Source organism: Enoplosus armatus, chromosome 24 (genome assembly GCF_043641665.1).
Source record: "Enoplosus armatus isolate fEnoArm2 chromosome 24, fEnoArm2.hap1, whole genome shotgun sequence".
Taxonomy (NCBI): Eukaryota; Metazoa; Chordata; class Actinopteri; order Centrarchiformes; family Enoplosidae; genus Enoplosus; species Enoplosus armatus.
Window position 1 is genome coordinate 52,869 of NC_092203.1, and position 26,314 is coordinate 79,182.

The following is a 26,314-nucleotide window of genomic DNA, read 5'->3' on the forward strand; positions in this document are numbered from 1 at the left end:
CCATGGATGATTTTGATGTCTATCACAGTATGTTCACATGACTTATTTGATACGTTTCCGAATACTGTGCAGTCTTTTCCCCAACCTTTGCCTGCAGTAGATCAGCTTTTTGTACTGTGTTCTCACTGTCTGGCTGCAACCACTTCACCTTTATTTAGCATCGTCTGTGTGTGTGTGTGTAAACTGGCAAAGAAGGCAAGCTGGGGCTTGTCTGTTTGCCCATAGAAATTCCTTCAGGTTCAGGAATAGCAATAGATGAAATGTGTGTGTGTGTGTGTGTGTGTGTGTGTGGTATCTGGGGGTGGTTTGGCATAGATACAGGGGGCAGCCTGCAGGAAAAATTAAGAAAACAAATCAGATGAACAGTAAACACAGGAAAAGAGTTGTATTTTCTTCACAAGAATATTTATATAAATCAAAACCAAGTGTGCACTACCAACAATGTCAAAACAAAACTACTGAGAGTGTGTGTGTGTGTGTGTGTGTGTGAGAGAGACAGATAGAGAGAGAGAGAGAAAGAGAGAGAGAGTGGAAAGGGTGATCAAATGCAGGTGTCACAGTCATGGTTATATACAGTACAAATCGATAGTGAATCATGGGTAAATGTGACACACACACACAAATGAAATGCTACCAAAATGGTATTGTAGAAATAAATTAAAGTATTTAACAAAACTCCATGCTGTTATGTGAGAGGGGTTTGCATTTTCATGGCAAAACCAATATTCTGTGTAAAAAAACATCTGAGACATAATTTAGACCTCTTGGGTTAATGTAGACATCTGATCAAAATGTGACTGGCTCTACCAGTTAAGAATTATTAATACATTTGATGGGTGAGAATGAAGTATGCAGTCAACAGTGAAGTCGGAGTTAGAGGTCATAGTCAGTTTTTTTCCCCATACCTCAGGGGCCATAAAAACACCTTAGTGAGTTAAGTGATCATGTTTTTGTATTTACTCCAAGAGATGATGGGTTCAGTTTTTCTAAAAATGACAGAGAAGTGGTAAAATCATGGAGGTGAAACAATGATAGATTGACAGATGAAGGTAAACACAAACAGGCCATCACAATATTTGGCATGACCAAATAATCTATTCACAACACCAATAACATTTATGAGGATGAAATCTTGTTATTTTACAAAGGAAGCTGAATTGAGATCAGTCCAGTGCTGCTGCATGCCCTTTGTCAGTGTAAAACCAAAATATTACCCTGCTTCTCTCTGTTTATCTCTTCTCTGTAATCCTTTTCTGTCCTGAGAGTGAGACTGGGATGAACAAGTTCTGTCACTGCTGTCAGTTGGCTAATGCACCTGTCAGTCATTCTTCTTGTTTTTCATTGGTCAACATTGTCAGTAGACAATTTTAAACTGGGTGCACACATCTGGCTCCTGGTCAAGTGATGATGTACTGGGTGGAGTTTTTTTTCCAAAATTTAGAAACCAACAATCACTGAACAATTCAGTGATCAAATTTAAATAAAAGGTCAACAGACTTCCTAAGATACAGTTTACCCTAGGAAGAGCACTGATAGGTGACAATGAATATTGCTGCTAACTGTGGGGCACAACCACTGGATGGTACCGTATATCCCAACAATTCCTCCATGCTCACTGTTGATGTTTTGAATCTCCACCCAGTTCACAGTTGAGTTTTAAAATATCAACATGGTTCTGGAAGGAACTTTAGGGACAATATAATATACAACATGGAGCACAGCCAATCTTATGGGCAGTCCCTTGAAGGGTAAGTCTTACTGTCCAAAAATATATAATTAATAATTTAATTTAATAATTTATTTTGAGGTACATCAACTTCCCTGTACAAACACTTGAATAGCCCTCATTTAAATCATTATGTCCTAAAAGTTCACTAATAGCCAAATCCAGAGTTAGGCACTGTGTCTGTCGTTCATGTGAGAGAGCCCGAGACAGAACGGTTGGGAGGTGGGGCTAAAGGAGACGCTAGTGCGCTCTATGGGCTGCCCGATGTGGAAGCTCCTAATTTTATACCGGGAAGTCGACCCCACTGAGCAACTTTCATAGGAATGAACGGGGCCCCGCCTCTGACACTGTATCCAGTTCTCTTTATAGATCCATGGTCTGATATGTTCCTTCATTGCCATGAACACGCACACTGTAGTTAATTTTGACTGAAGCCCAAATACACTGTCTTGATGCCCCAAATACTCACTAGAGTACCAAATATGGATTAATCCACTGCTGAAAATAGTCCCCAACAAAAGAACTGTTGACTCCTGTTTGAGAAATGCTTGATAAAAACTACAGTGAGCAGCTGATTTAGACAATAGGCCTTTTTCACAGCAGCCATTTTGACATGTCAAAGCAGGGTAAACACAGGTGTAATTGATCAAATGAATTGTGGTGCTGTTCCATTTAGTGTAGGTGGGCTAGGGCCCTGGTATTGCGCATGCTGGCTGGAATTGCTGTCACACACTAAATAGAACAGGACCATAATTCATTTTACATGTGTGAGGTGTTTTTAAAGATTTACATCTTCAGTAGGAACCAATGGGCTTGGAGCTGAGAGGCACAGACAGGAAGTCAGAAAGTATTGACGGACGGACTAACATTGTTGGTTTTGGTCTTTTCGTGAGATTAGTGGAAAAAATATAGAACAACATTACACTTTCCTTATACTTTAAGATTAGGGGTTGCGGTTCACTCAGCCCTCCCAGTTTGAGTGTTATTTACATGTTGACACATAGTTTTTGATATTATGTTGACTTATGGACCCTCATGTCACTTATTTTATTTTGGTTTGGTGTGTATTTATGTGTTCAGTGATGTCCAGTGTCCGCCATCACATGACCAGGTTGTCACTGTGTTCTCTACCCCCTTGGCTGGTTCAGTAAGGTCTCCAGACAGCTTCAGCAGCTGCCATGTTTGTCGGGGAGCTACTGTGGCTGGACTCCACCTCTGCACCTACTCCTTCATTCTGATTGGGCAAAGAGGGGTGCAGGAGGGAGGAGCCTGTGGAGGCATTCGTGCACGGTGGCAGGATCCTCGGTGGGGAGCGCGAGTCACTACTGCCTCCTCCCCCCGCCATCATGGAGAACTGGTATGAACCGGCAGCAGTGGAGTAGTACAGGTGATATGGTGAGGAGGTGGACTGGAAGGGCCCATTCTGAGCCTGGTGGGGGGTGTTTGCTGGGTAGGGAGGAGGCAGGTAGGTGTGGTACCTCCCTGCTGGGGTGGTTGCCATGGCTGTTGCCATGGTGAGCCCGAGGGTGCCGTTAGAGACAGGATTGTGAGAGGGGGTGTAGGTGAAGGCAGCCGCTGTGGGAGGGTAGTGGACCCGGGGGTCTGAGAAGCGGGAGTCAGGCAAGGAGGGGAGGGAGGTGAAAGGTCGTTCTAAGGTCATCCTGGGGTCGCCGAAGGCTGTGAGATCAGGACCTGAGAGGGCAAAAGTCAGAGGTTACAACCTACTTATTTTACTTTCTGTTTTCTCTGTGTGTACATGCTTATGTGTTACCTGTAAGTCGTGAGGAAAGGTCACTGAGCGAAGATCGACCAGGCGAAAGGGGATTGGCTGTGTGGACGGTAGGGGTGGTTATCTGGCCAAGGTAGGGATATGATTGGTCGTAGGACCAAGATGGAGATGACTGCATCTGTCTGGAATCTGACAGAGAGAGAATCATTGAACTTCTATAAAGTTGGGGGATTCACAAGAGACAGATTTTAAAAAGGCATGGTCAAAACAGTAATCGTCATGATGAGTAAAATCAGTGAAATGCTCCTTCAATTTTTTAGGGGGAAAAAGGTTAAGGTCACATATTTTATCACATTTGTGGTAAAATGTTCTCATGGCTCACTGACTAGCTTTTGACTGCATCCCATGGCCTTCATCAGCAAATGAAACACACTCAGGCGTCACCTAAGAATGGAATATATGACCACGTCTTATTATGTGACTGAGGTTCTGGACTTATGCCACCTTAGTTCCATTCGTTAAAGAAGGACATGGGATACCGTCGAAAGCTCAGAGAAAGCTAGGACGTGAACTTTGAGTTTAGAATAATTTATCACAAATAAAAGTCCAGTTTTGTTTTGGCCCAGAATATATCGTGGCTTCAACTTGATATTAACAACATATTGAACTGCATATTTTGTACTGAATTTAATTAAAGGCTGATTTAAATGACCTTGGTCTTGAGACAGAAGCTGTTGATAGTGAAAGGAACAGAAGAACAAGAGATGGAGGAGAGGAAGCAATTAACTTGGGGTGGGGGTGGACGGATGGGGGAGGGCTATGTGTGTGTAAGTTCTTTCATTCAATCCAGTCTTTTCCCCCACAGTCTAATAAATGGCCCTGATCACCCACAGACTTGTAGATAAGAGTGTGTATGTGTGTGTGTTTGTTTATGTATGTGCAGACGAGGAAGCAAATTGTACGCAGCAGCCAAGACGTCAATGAAAGCTTTTTAAGTTAAGTTAAGAGCTCTCCCAAGCACTGACGTGTGTGTGGTGTATGGGTGGTGGTGAGGGCCAGGCCCCGTGCCAAGCCCCCTCCTTTCCTGGCTTCTCTCCCTAGGCAGAGTGCACTAATGTAGGGCAGGAGTCATAGACGGCTGGCGGTTTGGAAATAGAACTACAACACATAGAAAGATATCTCTGTGGTTCTTTGGCTAATGAATGTCAGAATAATGTGACTGACTCATTTATCTTATTAAAACTAGACCTGGCACAGTCATAAGATAAGATAATCCTGTACTGATCCCTCAACGGGGAAATTTGCATTGTTCCAGCAGCATACAGGATAGTGCAATAGAGACATAAGTAGAAAATCAAGATATAATAAATAAAAATGATAAAGAGGTACTAAAACTAAAAAACAACTGTAGTTTACAAATGTATAGATTGTCATCCAATTCTGATATGATGGGTATGATGCAGTAGAACTGATCAATACTTTTACCCACAGTAGTAATGCAGTGTTATCAGATGGTTTCTATTGGATGTTTTAGGCTTTACCATTATGACAAATAAACCTGAGCCAAACACGACACATCAGGCAATTGTTGTGGCATGCAAATATTCCAATTTTGAAAAATAAGTTTTTCACCCACATCCCTGCAGAGGTTGTGGTTCCTTTTGAAAACAATGTATCTCCAAACTGGTGATTTTAGTTTTTCCAGATAAACTGAAGGATTTAGTGTTTATTCATGGGTTGAGAACATTCCTCTACTTCTTTAGCTAAATAAACAATAAAAAAAACCACCTTTGGATTATCTGAAAACAGGACTGTTTAGGTCATGAAGTTGACGTTTTGGACATACATGGTTTTCACAGGACGGCTATATAGGATCAGGCTGTGTCGTGCCGCGTGTGGGTTTCATTCAGGTGCATGAATGGTTGAATGTGTTAACTTGATGTTTCCTTTATCGGCTGGAACAATACTATCACAGTTTGCTCCTCAGTTCCCCTCAGCCCCTATCTCCAGCCCCTGCTCACTTCTCCCTGGTCATGTTCTTCCCTTCAACTCTCCAGGCCTGTCATCCTCGAGCCATCCACCAGACACCCTCAGACTTTTCCACTATACTTTCTCGTTCACCCACACACCTGTTCTGACTTCCCTCGTCAGCCCTATAGTCACTTGCTCACCTGCTACTCATTCCCTAACAACCCATCACTACTTATACCAGTTGACTTCCTTTGTTCTATGTAGTTTGTTTATGTTATGTTGCTGTGTGTTTCTTCTCTTGGCTCCTTGTTTCCCTGTTCTACCAGTGTTTTTGGACCTTTGATTCTTGCCTGCTCCTTGTCGGATCTGCTTGCCTGTCTGGACTGCATTCTCTGCATTTGACCCTTGCCTGCCTCACTTTTCTGTAAGTCTTTGTCCCCCCTGGTTTTGCTATTAAATTATCTTTTTGCATCAAGCTCTGCCTCTGTGGTCTGCACTTGGGTCCTATCCCCTGTGAGCCTTACTACCCTATTTGCACAGCTAGGGTTTGACACTGGTAAGATCAGGTAATCGTCAGATGATATTAGGCTTTAGTTTTGCATATTCCCAAACAAAGTTACAATTGATCATAGTACCACAAACCAAATGTCACACAGTGATGCTGTGGCCCACTTTTTATTTATACTGTACTACTAAATAGTAGCACAGTATAAACCAGCCAATCCAGTGTCAACAGAGAGGTTCAGCCGCAGGGACAGTAATACAAGATAAGATAACCTTTATACAATATTAAAGGGCTTTTGGTCCTCATGCACCTTAGTTAACATGACTACCATTGTTTAACTTCTATACTGGCTGTTTCTACTGGCTCCAGCAAAGCCCACACTTTTATTTCATCTTGACCTTTTTCATGTGACACCACTCTGTGTATTTTACATCTGCTATGAGTTGTAAGAGGTTTGGCAGCAGATGGAGCATATACTTTTACTGCACTGCCACACTTGTGCAGACAGAAGCACCAAAGTATGTACACACACACTACGCTACACTACACAATTGTACAGTACTCATTACTCACAGTTAGGAAAATTTGAGAAGTGAAAGAAGGAAAGACAATTATTAAAAGAGAAATGAAAGCTAAGCAGGGGGTGATGATGGGGGAGACAGTGTGGAGAGAAAAGGAAAGAAAAGGGAAGAGAAAGAAAAAGAAGTGAGGTCTAGAATGGCTTAATAACGGTTTCCTGTTGCTATTTTCATTTTTAGAGGCATCAGAAAACTCTGAGAGCACCTCTGTTTCTCTTTCCTTCAGTCTGGAACTACAATGTGTCTCTCACCACTACTCCTGTCTAAAGAATGAATGATCTTATGTTGCACCACATGTTTTTGAACATGTTTGTTACAGTTAGTGATTCACATCCGTGTCATGCTGTTAGTGAAGTCCCCTGTGCTGAAGTTGGTATGCACTCGTAATAGTCCAACACAGATAGTTTTGCCAAAAACAATGTTGGATACAAATGTATTTAGACTGAAACTGCATATAGATGATGCTTTGTACTATTATACGCTATTTATGTACTCATATTAGTACCCATTATCATAGACTTGTCCTTGTGTCAAACACTATTTTAACATAATTCCTACTTAACCAGGGTCAGACAAAATTGTGGATACATTTTATTTGTGCCCGTACGTAATTTAAAGGGATCTTAATGGTGATTTTAGCCTAGCTTAGCATAGGATTTATTTGGGATCAAGTAGCAGCTCCTCTCAAAAGTGGAAAAGCTCACTTTCCAGTGTTAACATCATATACACACATTTTCATGAGTTCATACTAAGTCTTAACAATGACAATATTCCAGTGTGGTAGTAAGTAGAGGTGAAACCTCTACTCAGTGCATTAAGCTGCAATTTCTCTAATGGCCACTAGATGATGGCTCCAATCACTTTGCTTGAAGCCCTTCTGATATTTATTTATCTTAACTATTTGGATTTTGTATTCTTAGATTGTTTATTTTCCGAATCTTTTGAGATTCATCATATATGTTGAGATTATATTTTGGATGTTATGGTTATTTTTTTTTAGTATCCACCTTTCCTTGGATTTTTTTGGAAAAAAACCCATGCTCGCTCTTCCACTTGCAGAAAATCTTTTAGTAAATATTAATTCATTTTCAGCTGGTCCACAGCTGAGTTTCTTTGGTGTGAGGCAAGGTGTTATCGTGGAGAGGCAATTGCAGGCAATCTCTTACTGTACATCTTACTGTAAGAAATGTCATAGGAACTGTAGAATGAAAAGTGGTTGTCTAAGGGGGGTTGTATCTCAAAACCAGTACATGACATACATTAGAGGTTTTCCTGAGGCAATACAGTAAGATGCATCATATCCAATGGTGGAGCACACTTCAAATCAGAAAACTTGGGACTTCTTATCAAATTCTGACATTTGCTTTAAAAAAAATGTTTTTCTCACAATAGCACTTCCTGCCAGCTGACTCTCATTTCCTCCTTAAGCCATAACTTGCTTCCTCACTTAAAGACACACACACACACACACACACACACACACACACACACACACACACACACAGCGTCACTACCACTGAAGGCAGAAGAGGAACAAATCCTGTCTTTTGGTACCACATAGAGTATCCACGGCAACCACAGCACACACACAGTCACAAGTACACGCACACACACACACACACACACACACAGACCACAATGGATCTCAGTAAAACCACAAGGAGGAACAATGAGGTTTGATGCAAGCTGAATGCAAAAGCTTGGGTTTTGTCTGTTATTAGACGCTGTACATGAAGTTGTATTCAGTATTAATCTATACATTAGCACTAGAAATGTTGTTGTAGTTAAACTAACAAATCTTCCTCATGTTGACCTCATTTGACCTCTGAACAGAGCAAGGCTAGTTGGTTCCCCCTGTTTCATGTCTTTATACTAAGCTGTCTCCTGGCTGTAGCATCATATTTAACAACAGACACGAGAGTGGCATCAATCTTCTCATCTAACTCTAGATAAGAAAATGAATAAGCATATTTTCCAAAATGTTGAACTACTATTTTCAACATTAAGGAGGTTAAGGCGCCTTCAACACTGTCAGCATGGATGATGAATGTAGTCCTGCAGCATTCCATTTTGAAGAGTCCCAACTATCAGAGATAAAATGAAATCTGTCATGCTCAGTAACTAGTAGGATGTTGTCTCTACACAAGAAGTGACAAATACAGGTTGAAATCTGAACTGCTTCACCAACTCTACCTCATCATACATGGAGCATCTACTGGCGTCATCACACAAGCTTTCTGAGTAATCCTTAGACCTCAAAATGATGTCAGATTCTGACAAGCGGGCAAGTTCCTCATTAGAAGAGGAACTTTACATGTTGGCACTTGGAAATATAACCTTGGTGGAATGACCATTCAGGTTTCCACGCAACATGAATGCTGCATGACTCAAAGAGTTGAAATGAACTGTTCTGGGTTACAGTGAAGTGACATGAAGTGCTGATAAGTGCAGCTTGTGCACCTCAAATTAAACTTGGTTCATGTACAAGTGGAATTTGGCTCAACTAGAGGATGCGCTCACTCTGCCACCTTGCTGAATGCCAGTGAGCACACCAACATAGGAGCTGTACAGAGCACAGCTGATCTTCTCTTCTTTGCTGCTTCTTGGTAAATCAGTTTTGGGCTCTTACCAGCAGTTATCTGAGTGTGCGTGGGGCTGGAGAAGGTGGCAGAGTTGAGTGCTGCAGATTGGCGGGTGTTGGCGGAGGGTTGATGGTGATGGTGATGAGGAGGCGTCACCCTCATCGAGCTCCTTCTCAGATGTTCCAGCTCTGTTAACCTCTCAGAGAAAGCCAGAGAGCCAGGTTTGACCTCGTCCATCTTCTGACGATGACCTGGAAGTGAGAGATGACATGAAACTGTCATGATTCCTGATGGTCACATTTAATTGCAACACAGAGATATGTAGAGGTGATTGGTAAGAAAATTACTTCATGCCTGTAATCTGATTCCATAATCCAGGGATTACAGTAACAGTTACAACCCAACAACGTCCCGTGTAACACACTGTCTGCTATTGCGTTCAAGAATCTGACGATGGGCGCCGCATAGGGGTCTGGCTGTCTTGCTGTATGTGTGTGTGTGTGTGTGTGTGTGTGTGTGTGTGTGTGTGTGTGTGTGTGTGGTAGTCTGTCACGCTGTCTGTGGTGTTGGCTGCACTTCAAAGCACTGAGACTGAGATCCAGTTACAGGCACTTCCTCCCAATGGGGGAAGTGTGCGTGTGTGTGTGTGTGTGTGTGGGTGAGTTAGAGATGAGTGATGGTTATTCACAGCTGAGCGGCACTGGCAGGAGTCTTCCTCTCTTTCTGTCACCTCACATCTCTCCTGACTCTTCTGACCAGTGTCGCTCTGTTCAGTTCAGTTCCATTTAACATGAATGAGAATTATTCTTATGACATATATTAATGTTTATTAGCAAAATAAAATATCTGTCTTTCTCTTCTTCTTGCTTTCATCTGCCGTTAGATATGTTTCATCAGACTGAGTGGCAGAGAAATTCAGTGTTGCATCAGGTTCCTTATTCAGACTCACTCAGCTGAGAGTTTGTCTGGAGGGATTAGAGGTATGTCTTCACTAGCTACTCTGTTGACTTCAAAACAACAATATGACAAATATTAAATACAACTTTACGTGATCAAATAAAAACATTAGATCCAAACAATATTCTATGTATAATACAATTTTTTCAGCACATAAATGACATAACATTTGTATGTATGTATGTATTCCAACTTTATAAGGCAGGTATGCAACATAGGAAGGGGCCTATAAATAGTGAATTAAGATCAGATATTACATGAATTTTGTGAGTACAGAGCAGGGTATAATAGCAATGATGATCTTGATGAAAATGATTACTGCTGTTATAACCCTCACCCAATCTTTCTTAAATTGTTGTTGTGTCCCTCTATGTACAACCCTATAGGCAGACCAGAATATTGATATTGGATGATTCTGCAAAACCCTGGATTATATCCAATGCCAACATTTTTTAAATTGCTTTCTATAGCAGCATATTGTAAATATGGAATGGTTGAGGTTAGGGAAAGATTGGGGTTATGGTTAATAAAAAACATTCCACTTTGGCACTGAATGTTGGCATTTGACGTAATTCATGAGGTGCAAAGTCGTAAAGTATGATCATAATTCCTAGGGATAATCAGAATCAGAATCAGAAACTGTTTATTGCCAAGTAACATACACTATATGGACAAAAGTATTGGGCCACTCCTCTTAATCGTTGAATTTAGGTGTTTCATTCAGTCCCATTGCCACAGGTGTATAAAATCAAGCACCTAGCCATGCAGTCTGCCTTTACAAACATTTGTGAAAGAATGGGTCGTTCTAAAGAGCTCACTGAATTCGAACGTGGTATTGTAATAGGATGCCACCATTGCAACAAGTCAGTTCGTGAAATTTCTTCTCTCCTAGATATTCCACGATCAGCTGTAAGTGGTATTATTGCAAAGTGGAAACGTTTAGGAACCACAGCAACTCAGCCACGAAGTGGCAGACCACGTAATGTTAAAGAGCGGGGTCGCCGAGTGCTGAGGCGCATAGTGCGTAAAAGGCGCCAAAGCTCTGCTGACTGAATAACTGCAGAGTTCCAAACCAGCTCTGGCATTAATATCAGCACCAAAATTGTGCGCCGGGAGCTTCGTGGCATGGGTTTCCATGTCCGAGCAGCTGCATGCAAACCTTACATCACCAAGCACAATGCCAAGCGTCGGATGGAGCGTTGTAAAGCACGCCGCCACTGGACTCTGGAGCAGTGGAAACGTGTCCTGTGGAGTGATGAATCACGCTTCTCTATCTGGCAGTCTGATGGACGAGTCTGGGTTTTGGCGAATGCCAGGAGAACATTACCTGCCTGACTGCATTATGCCAACTGTAAAGTTTGGTGGAGGAGGGATAATGCTATGGGGTTGTTTTTCTGGGGTTGGCCTAGGCCCCTTAGTTCCAGTGAAGGGAAATCTTAATGCTTCATCTTACCAAATCATTTTGGACAATTCTATGCTTCCAACTTTGTGGAAACAGTTTTGGGGAAGGCCCTTTTCTATTCCAGCATGACTGTGCCCCAGTGCACAAAGCAAGGTCCATAAAAGCATGGTTGGATGAGTTTGGTGAGGAAGAACTTGACTGGCCCGCACAGCGACCTGACCTCAACCCCACTGAACCCCTTTGGGATGAACTACAACGGAGATTCCGAGCCAGGCCCTCTCGTCCAACATCAGTGTCTGACCTCACAAATGCTCTTCTGGATGAATGGGCAAAAATTCCCATAGACACGCTCCAAAAAATTGTAGAAAGCCTTCCCAGAAGAGTGGAAGCTGTTATAGCTGCAAAGGGGGGGACCAACTTCATATTAATGCCTATGAATTTGGAATGGGATTTCATAAAAGCTCCTGTAGGTGTAATGTGTAGGTGGCCCAATACTTTTGTCCATATAGTGTACATTACAAGGAATTTGCCGTGGTCTGATGGTGCTGACAACAAACATGTATAGATACATACATGTCATCCAACATATAAAGGTAAAAAATAACAGTAGTGACCAAATAAAGTGTCCAGTAGGGGGTGGGTGCGTTAATGTAATGCAGGGGGGACAGGGGCGGTGTAAGTCTTTGGCCATGTACGTTAGATGGGCCTTCTGGTTGGAATAAGCGTTTGAGTATCATCCATACCTTCTCTCTACAGCAGTATAGTCAAAGTATTGTAAATTTGGTATGCTCTTGGAATGCTGTCTGAGCAGACACCAAAATACTAACAGGGACTTCAGCAGCGTTTATTTAACACCATCCATGTTAGATGACGGAGTGTAGAAAAGGAACATTTTAAAAGCATTGGCATTAGGCGTAAAAAATGTTTGTTATTTAATATACTTCAGTTAAGCAACTAGCGGTAGGGTTTTCTCAATGAGCAGCATACTAACAATGCAAATAACATTAATTCACATCAGTGATGCTGCTGGAGTAACACTGAAAATCCCTTCTGTATATGTGGGTAGTTGTGTTTAAGTGGAGCCATGTGAATTGATAGTTAGTTAGGACTCAACATTGAACTCTGTGAGACTCCACATGTTATTATGTTCTGAGAAGGAAAATATCAACATTTGTGTCAGTGTCACTCACGCCGTGGCTCTCTCGGACCGTCCACTGTAATTTTAATGGCTCTCTGGTATGTGGCCACCTGAGGAGGGTTGGTGAACACTGTGATGGTCAGAGTGAAACTCTTCCCTATGAGAGAAAAGGGAGGAAGAGAGGGAGAGGATAGATGAGCATAAGATGAGAGAAAGAAAAGAGAAAAGGAAATAGAATGGAATGGGAAACAGGGAGGAAAAAAGAAAAAAGTGTTCATTAGTGTTCACTCTCTCTTCTTTCCATGTCTCTTCCCTCCATCCTGTTCTCCCCAAATATCCTCTTGGTCTGCTTAATGCATTAAGTCATGGACCCCCAGACAGGAATGAACCAGATACCACACACACACAGAAAAAACAACAAGATGAAGAAAGAGAAAGACCATGACCATCCAGTAGTCTTGCAGTGACTGACTGTGTATATGTGTGTAATTATGTCACTGTTGCTGTGTTTTTATGTCACCAAACAGACCAAATTCTATGAAATCTATTATATTGATTATCCTGAGGTTTCACTGTTAATTAACTTTGAGGACGGTCTCACCAGAAAGTGGCAGAATTCAACCACACATCGAAGTAGCTGAGATGCCTATTCCTGGAAACTTGGTGACGTAGGGACTACTCGCATGGCTAGTTGGTGAATTGTTGTAGTTGGTAAGCTAACACCTAACACGCTATCAAGCCAGGAACATGCCATGGCTGGCCATTTCATTCAGCAAAAAAATTCCACAAATTTACTTAATCCCCAAGCAAATCCACTCATCGCGATGATTCCATTGAAATGAATTAAATGCTGGTGTGACTGATGCAGCTTTTTTTAAATCTAAAAATTGATATTGAATAATTGCACAAAACATTTTGTTATGCATGGTGAGGTAGGCAAGATAGAAGTGCATTATTGTGATTAAACTGTGGGTTACTTGCAGTCAGAGCATCTGGAAAATACACTTTCCAACCAATCACAAACAAAAGTTTAATTTGACCATAGTCTAATCCAAAACTATCAACCACAAAAAGCTTGTATCAGTTGAACCCTAAGGGAGAGTAATTATACGCACATCCCAGGCTTTGCAAGGCTATCAGAAAACGGCGTCAATGAAAAAAGGTAACTTACTCCAAAAATGGTTAATAATGACAACGTTACAAATATGTGTGTGGGGTTTTGAAAATATCCATAAAGCCATCATGATACTACCACTATTTTTATTTATTATTTATTTTAGAGAAAATGTTTGATTCAGACCTCTAGCGGGATGCTGAGAGTCTGAAGAGTGAAAATATAAAAACTTTCTCTTTGGAGTAAGACGGTATTTAAATGGCCTTCTCTTCTCAGGGCAATTTGCCTCTCTAAAATGCTCCGGGTTACATTGGCCCTGGGTCCAAGATGCAGCTCCTGTGCTCTGCTATTCTGGAACCCTTGTCATAACTGAGAACAAATATATGTTAACTGCAACATGTGTTTGTACTACACATTTATAGGACTATTTGTGTGTGTGTGGACCCTACTGGGGGAGGGGGGGGGGGGTCACTGCCAGCCTCAGCTTTGGAAGTAGCACTCACTCAACACCATGCTTGCCACAGACACACACACTCACACGTGCAGACCACCACTGTTGTTGTGTATGCGTAATGCCAGGTGTTACTCTCACTTCTGTCTCTCTCTCTGTGTCTGTTTCTCTCTCTTTCTCTCTCTCCTTGAACACATTATTGCTGAGAGCACTGATGACTTATACAATTTTGTCAAACATTATGTGCATACAAAATAAATTAAATTTACAGAAGTTTGATTAAATTATTTCATTTTAATGAGGTCAGCCTTGAACTGAAAAAGAACAACAACTGGATTGACGCTGAATCAGCTAATAATCTCACAGCTGCAGGTAGTGGAGATACAATCCTGTTGCCAGACAGAATATTGATATTGGACAATTCTGCAAAACCCTGGATTAAGTGCAATGACAAAGTTTTAACACGCCCAATGCCCATTTACAATGATTTGTAATTTCTGTTTTTTGTGCTACATTAAAATTAAATGTGAACCACAACTAACTGGCACAAATTGACACTGTGCTGTTTACTGTGGATACAGACAGCAGACCAACTCCATACGGATGGCCACTAGAGGGCATGTCACCACCTAAAACCTCCCTGTCTCTCTTTTCTGTGTCTTCCTCCAGTAATACACACATATAAAGAGCATACTGACTGTGTACTGTATGTTCTGCTGTATACACAGTGTATGTTGCGTAAACATTACTTTATATAAACAAATAAACGGAGTAGTATAAATTGTGTACAGTGTAAAGAAACACTGAGTGTGTTTTTGTGCAGGTTGTTTACAGAGAGAGTTTACTGTAGAGAGAGACAGGGGGAGGGAGAGAACAGCTGAAGTCTTTGTGTCTGTTGTGTCTATCAGCCAGCCGGTGCCATCACACACACACACACACACACACACACACACACACACATTAGATTACTAAATCACAAATGTGTGCGTGCGTGTCTTGACAACAGTGTTTTCCGGGACTTTCTCTCTAATCGCCCCCATGTCTCTCTCACTCTCTGTAGATAACAGCGGATTTCACACATGAGGTGAGTTGTGTGTGTGCATCATGTCAGGGCTTGCTGAATCAGGGTTGTCCAGTTTTTCTCACAATCAGCCGATCAGACAGAATCTCTTACACCGTCTTCAACAAAGCAATGTGTGTGTGTGCTCCCGAAATAACAAGGTGGTGTTTGTGTGTCTGTGCATGTGTGTTCACACACAATCACATATTGTGAAAGAGAAAAATGGCAGCTCTGTTTAAAAGAGGAACTGAAAGAGACTGAAAACTGGTGGCACACACACCCACACAAACAGTGGCAGTAGGCTGAACCATCATATGAAACAAACACAAGACATGATAGATCTTGCGTCATCATCGTCATCATCACTGACTTTACGTGTGTATCAATGAAGTAGTGTCTTATTACAGCCAAACTCACCATTTAGTTGTTCTCAGTTACATTTCTTTCTGTGTAAACAGTAAAATCAGCAGCATATCTGTTAACCAGGAACCTGTTTCACCAAACATAATTTCTCATGTTTCACTGGTTAAAATAAATGAGCCTGCAACATCCCCGTAGCACATTCATCAGTGAACAGTGACGCTGCTGCTATGCATTCAGATGCTGATCACTGAACCACTGTTTAATGATTGCAAAGTAATCTGACAAAATAAATAAATACAGTTTATTAACAACTGCTGTACTGTGGGGCTACACTTGAGACAGGAAGTTGACTTCTTAACACAGCCAACAACCATGTCTGAGCCAGATTTATCAGCCGTTCAGACTGAAACAGCACTGGGGGCGTTCTGCTTCAGGTACCAAAGAGATCCTGGAAGGTTGGTTTGGATAACAGATCCATGAGTTTAACGGTATATAGATGCCATAGATGACATAACATTCTCCATGTGGGGACGAAAGTTGGGAACATAATAAAGCCTACTGCTGTGAGAAAGCAGAGACGAAGGTTACGAACTGTAACAGTCCACATGGGGGCAGATGAGGGAATAGAAAGGTATAACAATGCATATATTTTTATGCTTTTCTCTTTATAGGCCTAAGTGAGGTGATGTAAGAACCTGAACATCAGAGCTTCTGTACTGAGTGTTTTGTCAGAGGGACTGATATCAGCTGATTGGCCTGTCGGCGCATGGAGAGCTGCCTTTTCTCCCTCCTCTGCTTCTAGCTGGACTGTTACAGTGTGTAACCTTCATCTCTTCTTCCTCACAGTGGTATTCTTTATTTTGTTCGGGTTAGGGTTAGGGTTAACCCTAACCCTTTACCCTTCACCCCCTGTTTCACGTTAAAACGTGATAAATAGTATATTGTTATAACAAGAAAAGTATCTTGTTATCACGTGAAAAATATCTTGTTATAACAATAAACGTATCACGTTATAATGTGATACTGAACCTTTTTTTTTTCGTGGCGTGGCAGCAATACGCTTCCGTAGTTCAGACATAATCTCAGAGAGTTCACCAACCTGGAAACAAACCACTGATTTTGTTAAATCATCAACAAATCAGCAATTTCCTGTGAAATCATGTTTGATATTGATGTTTTAAAACATCAGAAGTGAGCCTGGAGGACATTTAGGGATTTTGGGGTGCCATGTAGTTACAACCTTTTATAAATATATTTTCCACTTCAAACAACGCTACAGTAAATGAGCTTCAGTAGCCTGGTTTCAGGATTTAATAAAACCATTAACAGTGCAATTTCTCAAAAACTGACTGTGAAAATCTTCAACTTCAAAGTGAAACAGAGGAATTCACAGAAACTGCTACTGATATGCAAATCCAAAGAGCAGCTCAACGTTGATGAACACTATAGATACTGCACAAGTGTATCAGTTTCTCAGTGTTGTAACTAAGTGCTTTTGCAAAACAGGGAAAACTGACTAATGATGACTAAGTCTGAGAACTTTGACACTGACTCCCACCCACACACACACACACACAGAAACACACACTGACAAACCACTAGTGTAACCACTAAACAATTCATTGCTCTATGCAGCTAAACTAACCACTTCCCACACAGACAGTTGATGACATTTTAGAGGTTTTAGATGGAGAAGCTCTGCTTGACATGTGGGTTCATAACACACTAAACCCTCAAAGTTTCCTCCAGAAATAATGGTGGCTCCTGAAACAACACAGAAATCATTTCATCACACCCAGTCAGACACTGAAGGGTAAGTCTGGTGATCTTCTGTGTTTTTCTTCTCATTAACTATGTGCTCTCATGTGCAGATCAAAACCAGCAGTTAATGTATCTACTAACAAGTATTGCATGTGTATCACAGCCTGATATATCTTCTTCCTCTGTGCCATTAAAAAAAAACTATTTAAACACATCAATGAGCCACACTGTTTCACTGGGTGACATGTTCCTTCATTATCATGAACACACACACTAGTTTATTTGGACTCAATACACCTTCCTGCTGCCCCAAATACTCACAAGAGCATCAACTGTGGATTCATCCACTGCTGAAAATAGTCCCCAACAAATGCACTATTTCCTCCTGTTTGTTTAATTAAAAACTACAGTGAGCAGCTGTAGTTTTTTTTCAAACAATAATTACTGGGATTTTCTTTTAAATTAAACTATATATTTGTGAGCTGTTTTTAAAGACTTATATCTTCAGTAGGAACCAATGGGCTTGGAGCTAAGAGACACAGACAGGAAGTCAGAGAATATTGAGAGACGTACTAACACATCGTTGAGTTCCCTGCATTTACCACTCTGATCCAGCTATTAATCAAATGAATGAACCAACATGTTTTGTATTTCAAAATGCTGGGAAAATGAACCTCACTGTACTCTGTGCAATTACATTTGCATGAAAACAAATTTCTACTCCTCAACTTTCTTCATTTGAATTCTACTGCTCATTAATTATTAATTTGCTCATTTTTCAACAGCAGGACGGTGGAATTTGTCAAATATTGACAGTTATTCCCATATTTCCATTCAGCTGGGGAGTACTTGTCATTTTTATGTGTGTTTGTGTGTGAGTGTTAGCAGAGTGTGTGTACACAGGAGTGGTGTTTTAAATAGATAAGTTGGGACATTTGCCTGCGACTGATTTAGAGTAACTGTGGTCTAGTGTGTCCGTTAAAGACAGAGGGGAGGTAAGAGGGGTGGGGGGTGTTAAGGGGTGTTACGAGGAAGTTGTGTGAAAACTGTTTTCATTCACATGTACTTCCCCTCATTTACCCGTGCTGTGTTGTGTGCTTACCTTTTACAGGCTGATGCATTTATGTTTCCATTGTTCTTGTATTTGTGTGTTTTTATGTGTATATGTGTGTGTGTACCTCTTCCACTGCGTCCAACAAAGCGCAGGTCGTTGAATCGGGCCACCTGGTTCTTGATGGCGGCCGTAGCGTTGCGAAGCTCAGCTGAGTAGTTCTCATCGTTTCCCGCCATCACAGTTACGAGAGTGCCGTCAGGGATGTCGCCAAGGCCAACAACCTGGTGACATGACGGAGGAAAGGAGGAGAGAAGATGGAGTTATGTATGTCCCACTGAAGTCTCCATAGATGCGTCTTCTGTCGGATACAGTTATGATTTACTATCAATTTGAAATTGAGTTTTTCTGCCCAGGTTGTCTAACATTTTTAAATATCAGTCGATGAATGGATAGACGAGAATGTCAGTATTCTGGGTTCTGGAACTACAGTTCCCATTGTGCTTTGGGGGATACAAGTGAGCAAGGAAGTATTGACCTTATGAGGGGTTCCACAGTTTTTTAACGCATAGTTGTCACAAACACAAGTCAAAGGTTCCCACAGCCTGCTTTGGGCTCATGCGTCTCTATCGTGCTGCATCTAAAGTAAATGACGGTGGACATGAAATGCCAATTGGTTAGCAGAGTTTCTACCTGAACATGGGCTCACACAGAGACACAAACAGCTTTGGACAATTTGAACTCACATATTTATATAAAAGAGGCAAAAGAGGTATTGAGAATCAAACTATCCCAGGACACATGCATACAATGGACATGTGTGACACTCTGCGCACTAGAGAGCACATTCTCCTCCTGCACACCTCTGCAAATACCGATTTCCATATTAACGCTAATCACACCAAACCATCAGTGTGCAAATGACCACTGCAGATGCTGTATTGTCGACGGTTTGTCTTTTAACCCTGGGCTCTCCAAGCGAGTAGCCACAGTCCATGATAATTGGGACAGCTTTGGGTTAATCTCTCAATTAAACCTTGATTTCCCCCTTAAAATTCCCCCTCAAGGGCCCTTAAAATCAAATCAGGGAATAACATTGCTTTGACTCTGTTGTTTACCATTTAAGTTGCTTGGGTATGAGTTGAAATATCAATAATCTACCAATGACAGTATTGATCTGGGCCTGCAGTGGTTGGATACAATTCTTCCGTGACAGTAAAGCAGCAGTGACTGACCCAGCAGTTGGGTTTGAAAATACAGGTCTTGGCTTGCAAATAGTTTACATTGACGAACTGGGAGAGGAAGAAAGAACACACACCGGCAGACAAGAGAGAGCATGGCAGCAATGGAGCATGAAACCAGCCCAGCAGAATAAACAAGACAAAGGAAACAACTATGAAGCTCTCAGGCCAAGGCCAGTGTGTGTGTGTGAGTTAACATTCTTTAAATGGACGGCATGTGTATACATACACATTGTACCTGTGTGCGTATCTATCTATGTGTGTTGTCATGTATGCACTACATTTGCACCTGGTCATATTTTAGCTTGTTCATGAAATGTGTATTTGTGTGTGTGTGTGTGTGTGTGTGTGTGTGTGTACGTGCATCATAACAATCATCCATTATCAGTAAAAGGCAGTGACATCCGCTCATGACACTCCATAATGATGCATAATGCACCAAACTCTCTCTCTCTCTCTCTCTCTCTCTCTCTCTCACACACACACACACACACACACACACACACGCATGTACGAACACTAATGCATAAAACTCAATAAATCCATCAGTTGTGTGTTCTGCGCCTGAAAGCTGCTTTTCCACAAATGCATTTTGTCTCAAAGTGCAAGAAAGCTGTCCACATCCACACATGAGGAAACACAGTGCAAAGAAAAGGAAGCCGTCATACTGTGCATGTAAAACACTGAAGACGGGGGGAAACGAGTTCTTCTTCTTCTTGTCAAAATATAGTATCAAACTGTAATGTCTCATTTATGAATAATGCTTTGGAAAAACACAAACTTACATAAAAGGAAATCAAAAGGAAACATTTTGTATTTGCAAATGTTTTCATGCATTTTTGTCATATTCTCTCATTTTGTATTTAAGAGATTTTGTATGAAGAGTAAACTGTCTACTTTTTAAGCAAAAGAAATATGAATCCCATTGAAAAATGTTTAGGACAATGCTTTTAATGAAAATAATTACGCTTAAATATTCTCTCTCTGTTAGAGCTGAAATAATTAGGCGATTAGGAACCAATTAGGCAACTGACATAAATAAACAAGAACTTTTTGGATTTTGAATTGTTTGAGTCACTTATAAAGAAAATTCAAAAGATTCACAGACTCCAGCTTCTCAAAGGTGATGATTTGCGGCTTTACTTCATTTTGTATAATTTATATAACATTACTTTATTTTTTGAGTTTTGGACTATTAGTTGGACAAGACGTGCAGTAATTTGAAGAGCTCATATTGAGATTTTGTAACCATTTTAAAGTATAGAGTAACTGAAAAAATATACAGGTTAACAATAATAATTGATAATCACAGTAATGGTTGGTTGTATCTCAGCTGAGATGTCACTCTAATGTCTTAAAAAGTAAAGAATATAGTAGAGTAGAAGTAGAAAGTAACACACACACACACACACACACACACACACACACACACACCTTAAAAGCAATGGGTAGGGTCTTGTTACACCTCCAGTGTGTGGGCAGCACAGAGCACAGGAAGTTGGGACTGTCCGTCTTCACCAGCTCTCCTGGATGATCTGAAATCACCTGAAAAAAATCAGTTACCATCTGAAGTCAACTGTGAACTGCATTGAGTTTTCAGACACAACAGTTTTAGATTTGATGACATTCATTACTGGATGTTACCACAAATTCAAGGAGTGTACTAGATATATCTAGTTCATTATACCTCCACCATGCCGCGGTCGACCATGCGCAGTTTGCCCACCAGAGTGGACCCGCCTCCGGCCTCCTGGGCGCCCAGGGGCAGGGCCTCAGCCATCTTCCCCCCAGAGGCGAGGGTAGTAGAGGAGGGTGTGTAACGCCGGCCGGGGGCTGGGTCTGAAAGAGAGAAGAGATGAGGTTAGTTGAGTTAAATTCCTAAATATCTCCACATTGATGATAGAGTCAACAAATACAGACAAATATCTGAGGAGGTGAACCATAAAGCCAGAGCTTTACTCATTCAACAGAAAATGAATCTGATAATTAATTCATCAGTAGTCCAAATTCCAAGTGTTGATGTCTTCTGGTTTCCTTAGTCTTCTATAATAATACACTGAATATCTTTGAAGGCTGTAAGGGATATTTTAGATTAAATGAAAATAATTATCATTTTCCAGACTGACCACAAAAACAGGACCCTTGAATGAATTGTGGTTGATCTGGTGTTAATGTTGTAAAGGAGTTACTGCGTGATATACAAGATTGTGTTCATGTTGTATGAATTGAGCACAAATGTAATGATGAAAATCACTGTAACAGACAGAAAGAGGGTGTGTAAAACCAGACAGATGAAGTTCACATTGACACATAGTGCATGATGACACACACTGACTTGAATACCACAATGTGTAGTCATGAAACCAAAGACAACAGCAACACTCTTCAAACTCTCTTCTTCTTTAGCTGAATAATGGGGAGATAAACTGAGGATGAATATTTCCAATTCAACTCCTGTAACACAATAAACAGAACCTCATCTACTCAGAGGAGTGAATGAAGCAGCTGTCTGTCTGTCTGCAGTGTCAGTGGCTCTGTTGGTTTGTCAGTCAGCCAACCCACAATTGAAGCCACATGCTGGCGAGTTTAGTTTACAGTTTGAAACCCTCCCACTGCTACTTTAATGTCCAACTGCAAATGGCCATTGGTTTTCACACAGGAGGCCTCAGACACAAATTCACTACAGTCTATACCTTCAGTGGTGAGTCCACACCAACTGCAAACTTCCCTTGTGAGTTCCCAACATTATGTCTGGTTGAGATCTGGAGTCTATGAGTGTACATGGAGCCTGAGACACTAAACATATTTGAATAACGTTAGATAAGAAGATTTGACGAATGTGTCATCTCTTAGTGTTAGAAATCATATTTAGGTTAAGGCACTGCAGCATTACAGTCTGTGACTATTTGAATATTCCTCCCTTCATTTCAGAAGCTGTGCTGCAGTTAGTAATAATAATAATAATAATAAACATGTTTTAGACAGCTTTGTAATGCCACTGCAGCTATCTTTCAATGCTCGCTCATGCAGCAGCTATCAGGTTAGAATTTGTTAAGGAAGCAGAGTGCGGGCAGATTGTGCTTACGGCCTGGCGGTTCTACACCAAAGGTTGAAGCATCACATCTGTGCCGTTCTGCTACAGCAGCAGCTATGTGAGCTCCTCACTGGTTGGTGATGATGCACTTCACGTCATCATGAAGTGGCACTATCAACTTAGAGTTGTCTGGTCACTCTTTTATTAAAGAGGTTTCTGTGACTTTTTTGACATTTAGGGAAAATGAAGCAAAAACATAAGGAAGAAAAACAAAGACTTTTGTAGTTATAGAAGAAGTAGAGGTATATCCCCATACTTTATATAGGTGCTGTATTTTAAAACCTGATTTATTTTGTTTTTACAGGCCTAATATCAGTCCTATATCTCCTGTGACCACATGAGTTCCCAACCCTTAGCTGACCATCTTATACACTGTGAGGCATCATGATCACATCATAATATGAATGAGCACCATGTTGAGCACTTTTATAATTAACATGATATTAAAGTTATATATGATATAAACGAATAAACAAATTATATTGTAGGAAAGAGATCAGTGTATAATACATCACAGTGTACTTTATATTAACTAGTCATAGAATTACTGAGCCCGTCAGTGTTTATGTTCATCAGTTACAGACTGGAAAACATCAGACCCTGCCACCAGGCTGCCATTAGGATCACATCTACAGGATAACAACACCGCAGAATGGGAATATCATGTTTACATCATTTATATATTTTCAGTCAGTCAGTGTTTCTTTTTCCTCCGTCTTTCTTTTTGGTAGTGATATAAATGATGTTGCTTGGCGAGGATTTATGATTGAATAACTTTATGGATGGTTTTCTATTAATTTTCCTCCTTTGTGATCTCAAAGCATCAGAGAAATACTGTAAATGACTTTTACCGTATTTTGCGTCCCACAGAAACACCATTTGTGCGCCACAGTCAGTCCACAGATACTGAACTTCCCCGATCTTCACTAAAACACAGCACAGCACAAGAAACAGATTCGGTATATGTGTGATAAGTTATCACGTTGACTTGTCGTTATCTGTCCGTAAGTCGCTGCGCTTTATCCCGTCAGGACGCGCCGGATATCAGCCTTTGAGTATAAGCAGATTTCTTCTCCATGCAGAATAAAAGTCACTTTGAGACTTGAGAGTGTTCAAAGCTCCTTCTGTCTCCTCGTAGCTGAAATTAAGCTCCCACACTTGTTTGGCAAGTGGAAGGAAACTGACCAAATATGCAGAACAAGAGAAATTAAGTCTGAGTTGGCTTTAAATCTCCTTTCATCCTGATTTGAACAGCCTATACCTATAGCTATATATTTATAATGGACCGCTACATACAAGCCCCACGCTCTCTCTCTCTGTTCCCCTGCTATGTCTCTCTGCCTTCCTTGTAGATGAATGGATCTCCCGGCTGACAGCTCAAAGCTTTTTCAGATCTCTGGATTTGCATCTCATCTGTGCACGAGCAGCCCTCAGCCAATGGAGAGGCTCGTCGCTGGCTGTGACTAGACAGGGGTTGACCAATCAGTGTTATGTCCGTCCGAGAGGAGGCGGGGTTGAGAGGGGAAGAGTGGAGTAAGCAAAGCTGCACTTCCTCTTGCAATCCCGTCCGAGTGGAGGCGGGGTTGAGAGGGGAAAGAGAGTGGAGAAAGCAGAGCTGCACTTCCTCTTGCAGAGCCCAGAACCTGACTGCGTCTCTTTGAATCCACCATGTGGTCAAATACACCGTGATACGCTGCAGGAACGTGTGTGCATCTGTGGAACACTGCATGTTTAAAAGCCCAACCAGGAAATGAAGTTGTGAAGACAAACGTGTACGAAAAACATTTGTCCAAATGAAGTCAAATTGAATAAAGTGTCACAAATAAAGCATTTCCAAATCTCCCGAGGTCATCACACAACCTGAAGAACGGTCCCTCTCTCTTTTCTTCTTCTGTTCATCCAGATGTACATATTTTGATCTCCAACACTATCCGTTTCTTCCGCAACAGCCTCATGTCTCCGGGCCCTCTGGCTTTTGCTGTCACAATAAAGCCAGGCCATCAGTCTCGGATATGGACGATAGGGGGCAGTATGTGATCTAAGTCATGACACCGAGAGCCCGACTGACTGAACAGCAGCTCCACATTAAAAATACACCACCGAAGCGCTGAAACCAGACTCCATGTGCGGGAGTTTTATATGCTGTTGTTTCTGAGGAGCAGGAACAGTTAAAGCAGGACTTCAAACATCTCCTAAGTTATTTGGAGCCACCTTCAATCTAAATATCACCCACCATGATTTCAATTCAAATCTGGTCTCTGTGTGGATACAAATCATTTCTACAGAAACTGAAATAATGTTAGTCTTATTAAGTCACTTTTATGGTTTTAGATAGTTGTAGCATTATTTTAAGGTGCTTTTTGGAAGATTCAATCTTTCATTTGATTGTATTGGTTATGATTCTATAATTGCCTTTCTGTTGAATTCTGATTTTGTGTCATCTGTTGTTTGTCGGTAACTCATTATTATTGTTTCTTCTCTTGGCCAGGACACTCTTGAAAAAGAGAATCTTTATCTCAATGAGGCTTTCCTATAATTTTTTCACTATAAAATATATAAATATTGTAAGAATGCTGAATATCATGTAATTTAAGTAAACTGCAATAAAAAAAGAGGATTTCCTGGACAACAAAGGTTAAAAAAATAAAATATAGTGGTGGATGAATCCAGACAAAATTCACAATCATTATCACAGCATTACTGATGTAGATATGATATTTCAGTATTCAAAAACACATCTTTTCAGTATATGACATTGATGATGATAATTTAGTTGAACAAAATCCTACATCTTAAATTACAAAAATTGTATATTAATATTTCCAATTAATTCCTTATGGCTTTAATTTTGATTCAGCTTGTCCTCATTCATCGATGAGAACTGTGATCTACAAAATATTGATATGTTCCCTGATATGAATGTATGGAGAAATAATAAGTGATGATTTTGAATTATACACAAGCTGTATATGATCTTGTAGGTTTCTTGTAGCTCTCCACAATCTGCTGGTGAAAGACCAAAAGCAATGATTAGAGTCAAAATTATACCAAATAGTGAAAGTGAATTGGGAGAAGATGCTATTCACAAAAACTATATGCCAAATGCAGCAAAAAAAGATAAAATGTCCTTAGCAAACAGCACAGCAAAGCTTTTCATTTGAATAAACAGCCAACAGATGATGAAGTGAGGTGCATCCCAGAATACATCCTGTTATAACGCAGCTTCAAGTTACATTTAACCCATTGTTGTTTCAATTATTCCTAGATCTAAGTATACAATTTAAAACACTTTGTACCATCTCAGCATTGGTGTTATTTACATACAGTATTGTTACAATGACAACATTGCCACTGATAAGAAATACAGTGTCTCCCTTATTTCTTACAGACAAAGCAATAACATATGAAAGCAAAGAAAGGCCATAATAAATTGTGAAATGAAATGACTACTTAATATGTTGAAATTTAAATACCACTGAATTGACAGCATTGCAACATTTAACTTTGAAAACCCTCTATCTTAATTCATATGGTCTGAATTCCTCTCTTCCAATTTTCCAATTGGCCATTTCAGAGTTTGCAAATGAAAGA

The 26,314-nt window shown here is 40.7% G+C and overlaps 1 protein-coding gene across 4 annotated transcripts in view; it reads right to left on the reverse strand.

The window, feature by feature from the left end:
- Positions 1–2,797: 2,797 nt before the first annotated feature.
- runx1 (RUNX family transcription factor 1) overlaps positions 2,798–26,314 on the reverse strand; it is a 53,777-nt gene continuing 30,260 nt past the window's right edge. For 2 of the 4 annotated variants that reach the window (XM_070930346.1, XM_070930343.1), the window contains exons 2-8: positions 21,317–21,468; positions 21,064–21,174; positions 18,516–18,672; positions 12,641–12,745; positions 9,139–9,342; positions 3,498–3,644; positions 2,798–3,418 (exon numbers count right to left, since the gene is read on the reverse strand). In XM_070930346.1, coding sequence (XP_070786447.1) covers positions 2,871–3,418; positions 3,498–3,644; positions 9,139–9,342; positions 12,641–12,745; positions 18,516–18,672; positions 21,064–21,174; positions 21,317–21,468 — 1,424 coding nt within the window. In that variant the 3' untranslated portion in view covers positions 2,798–2,870. The other 2 variants (XM_070930345.1, XM_070930344.1) reach the window with 2 other exon arrangements.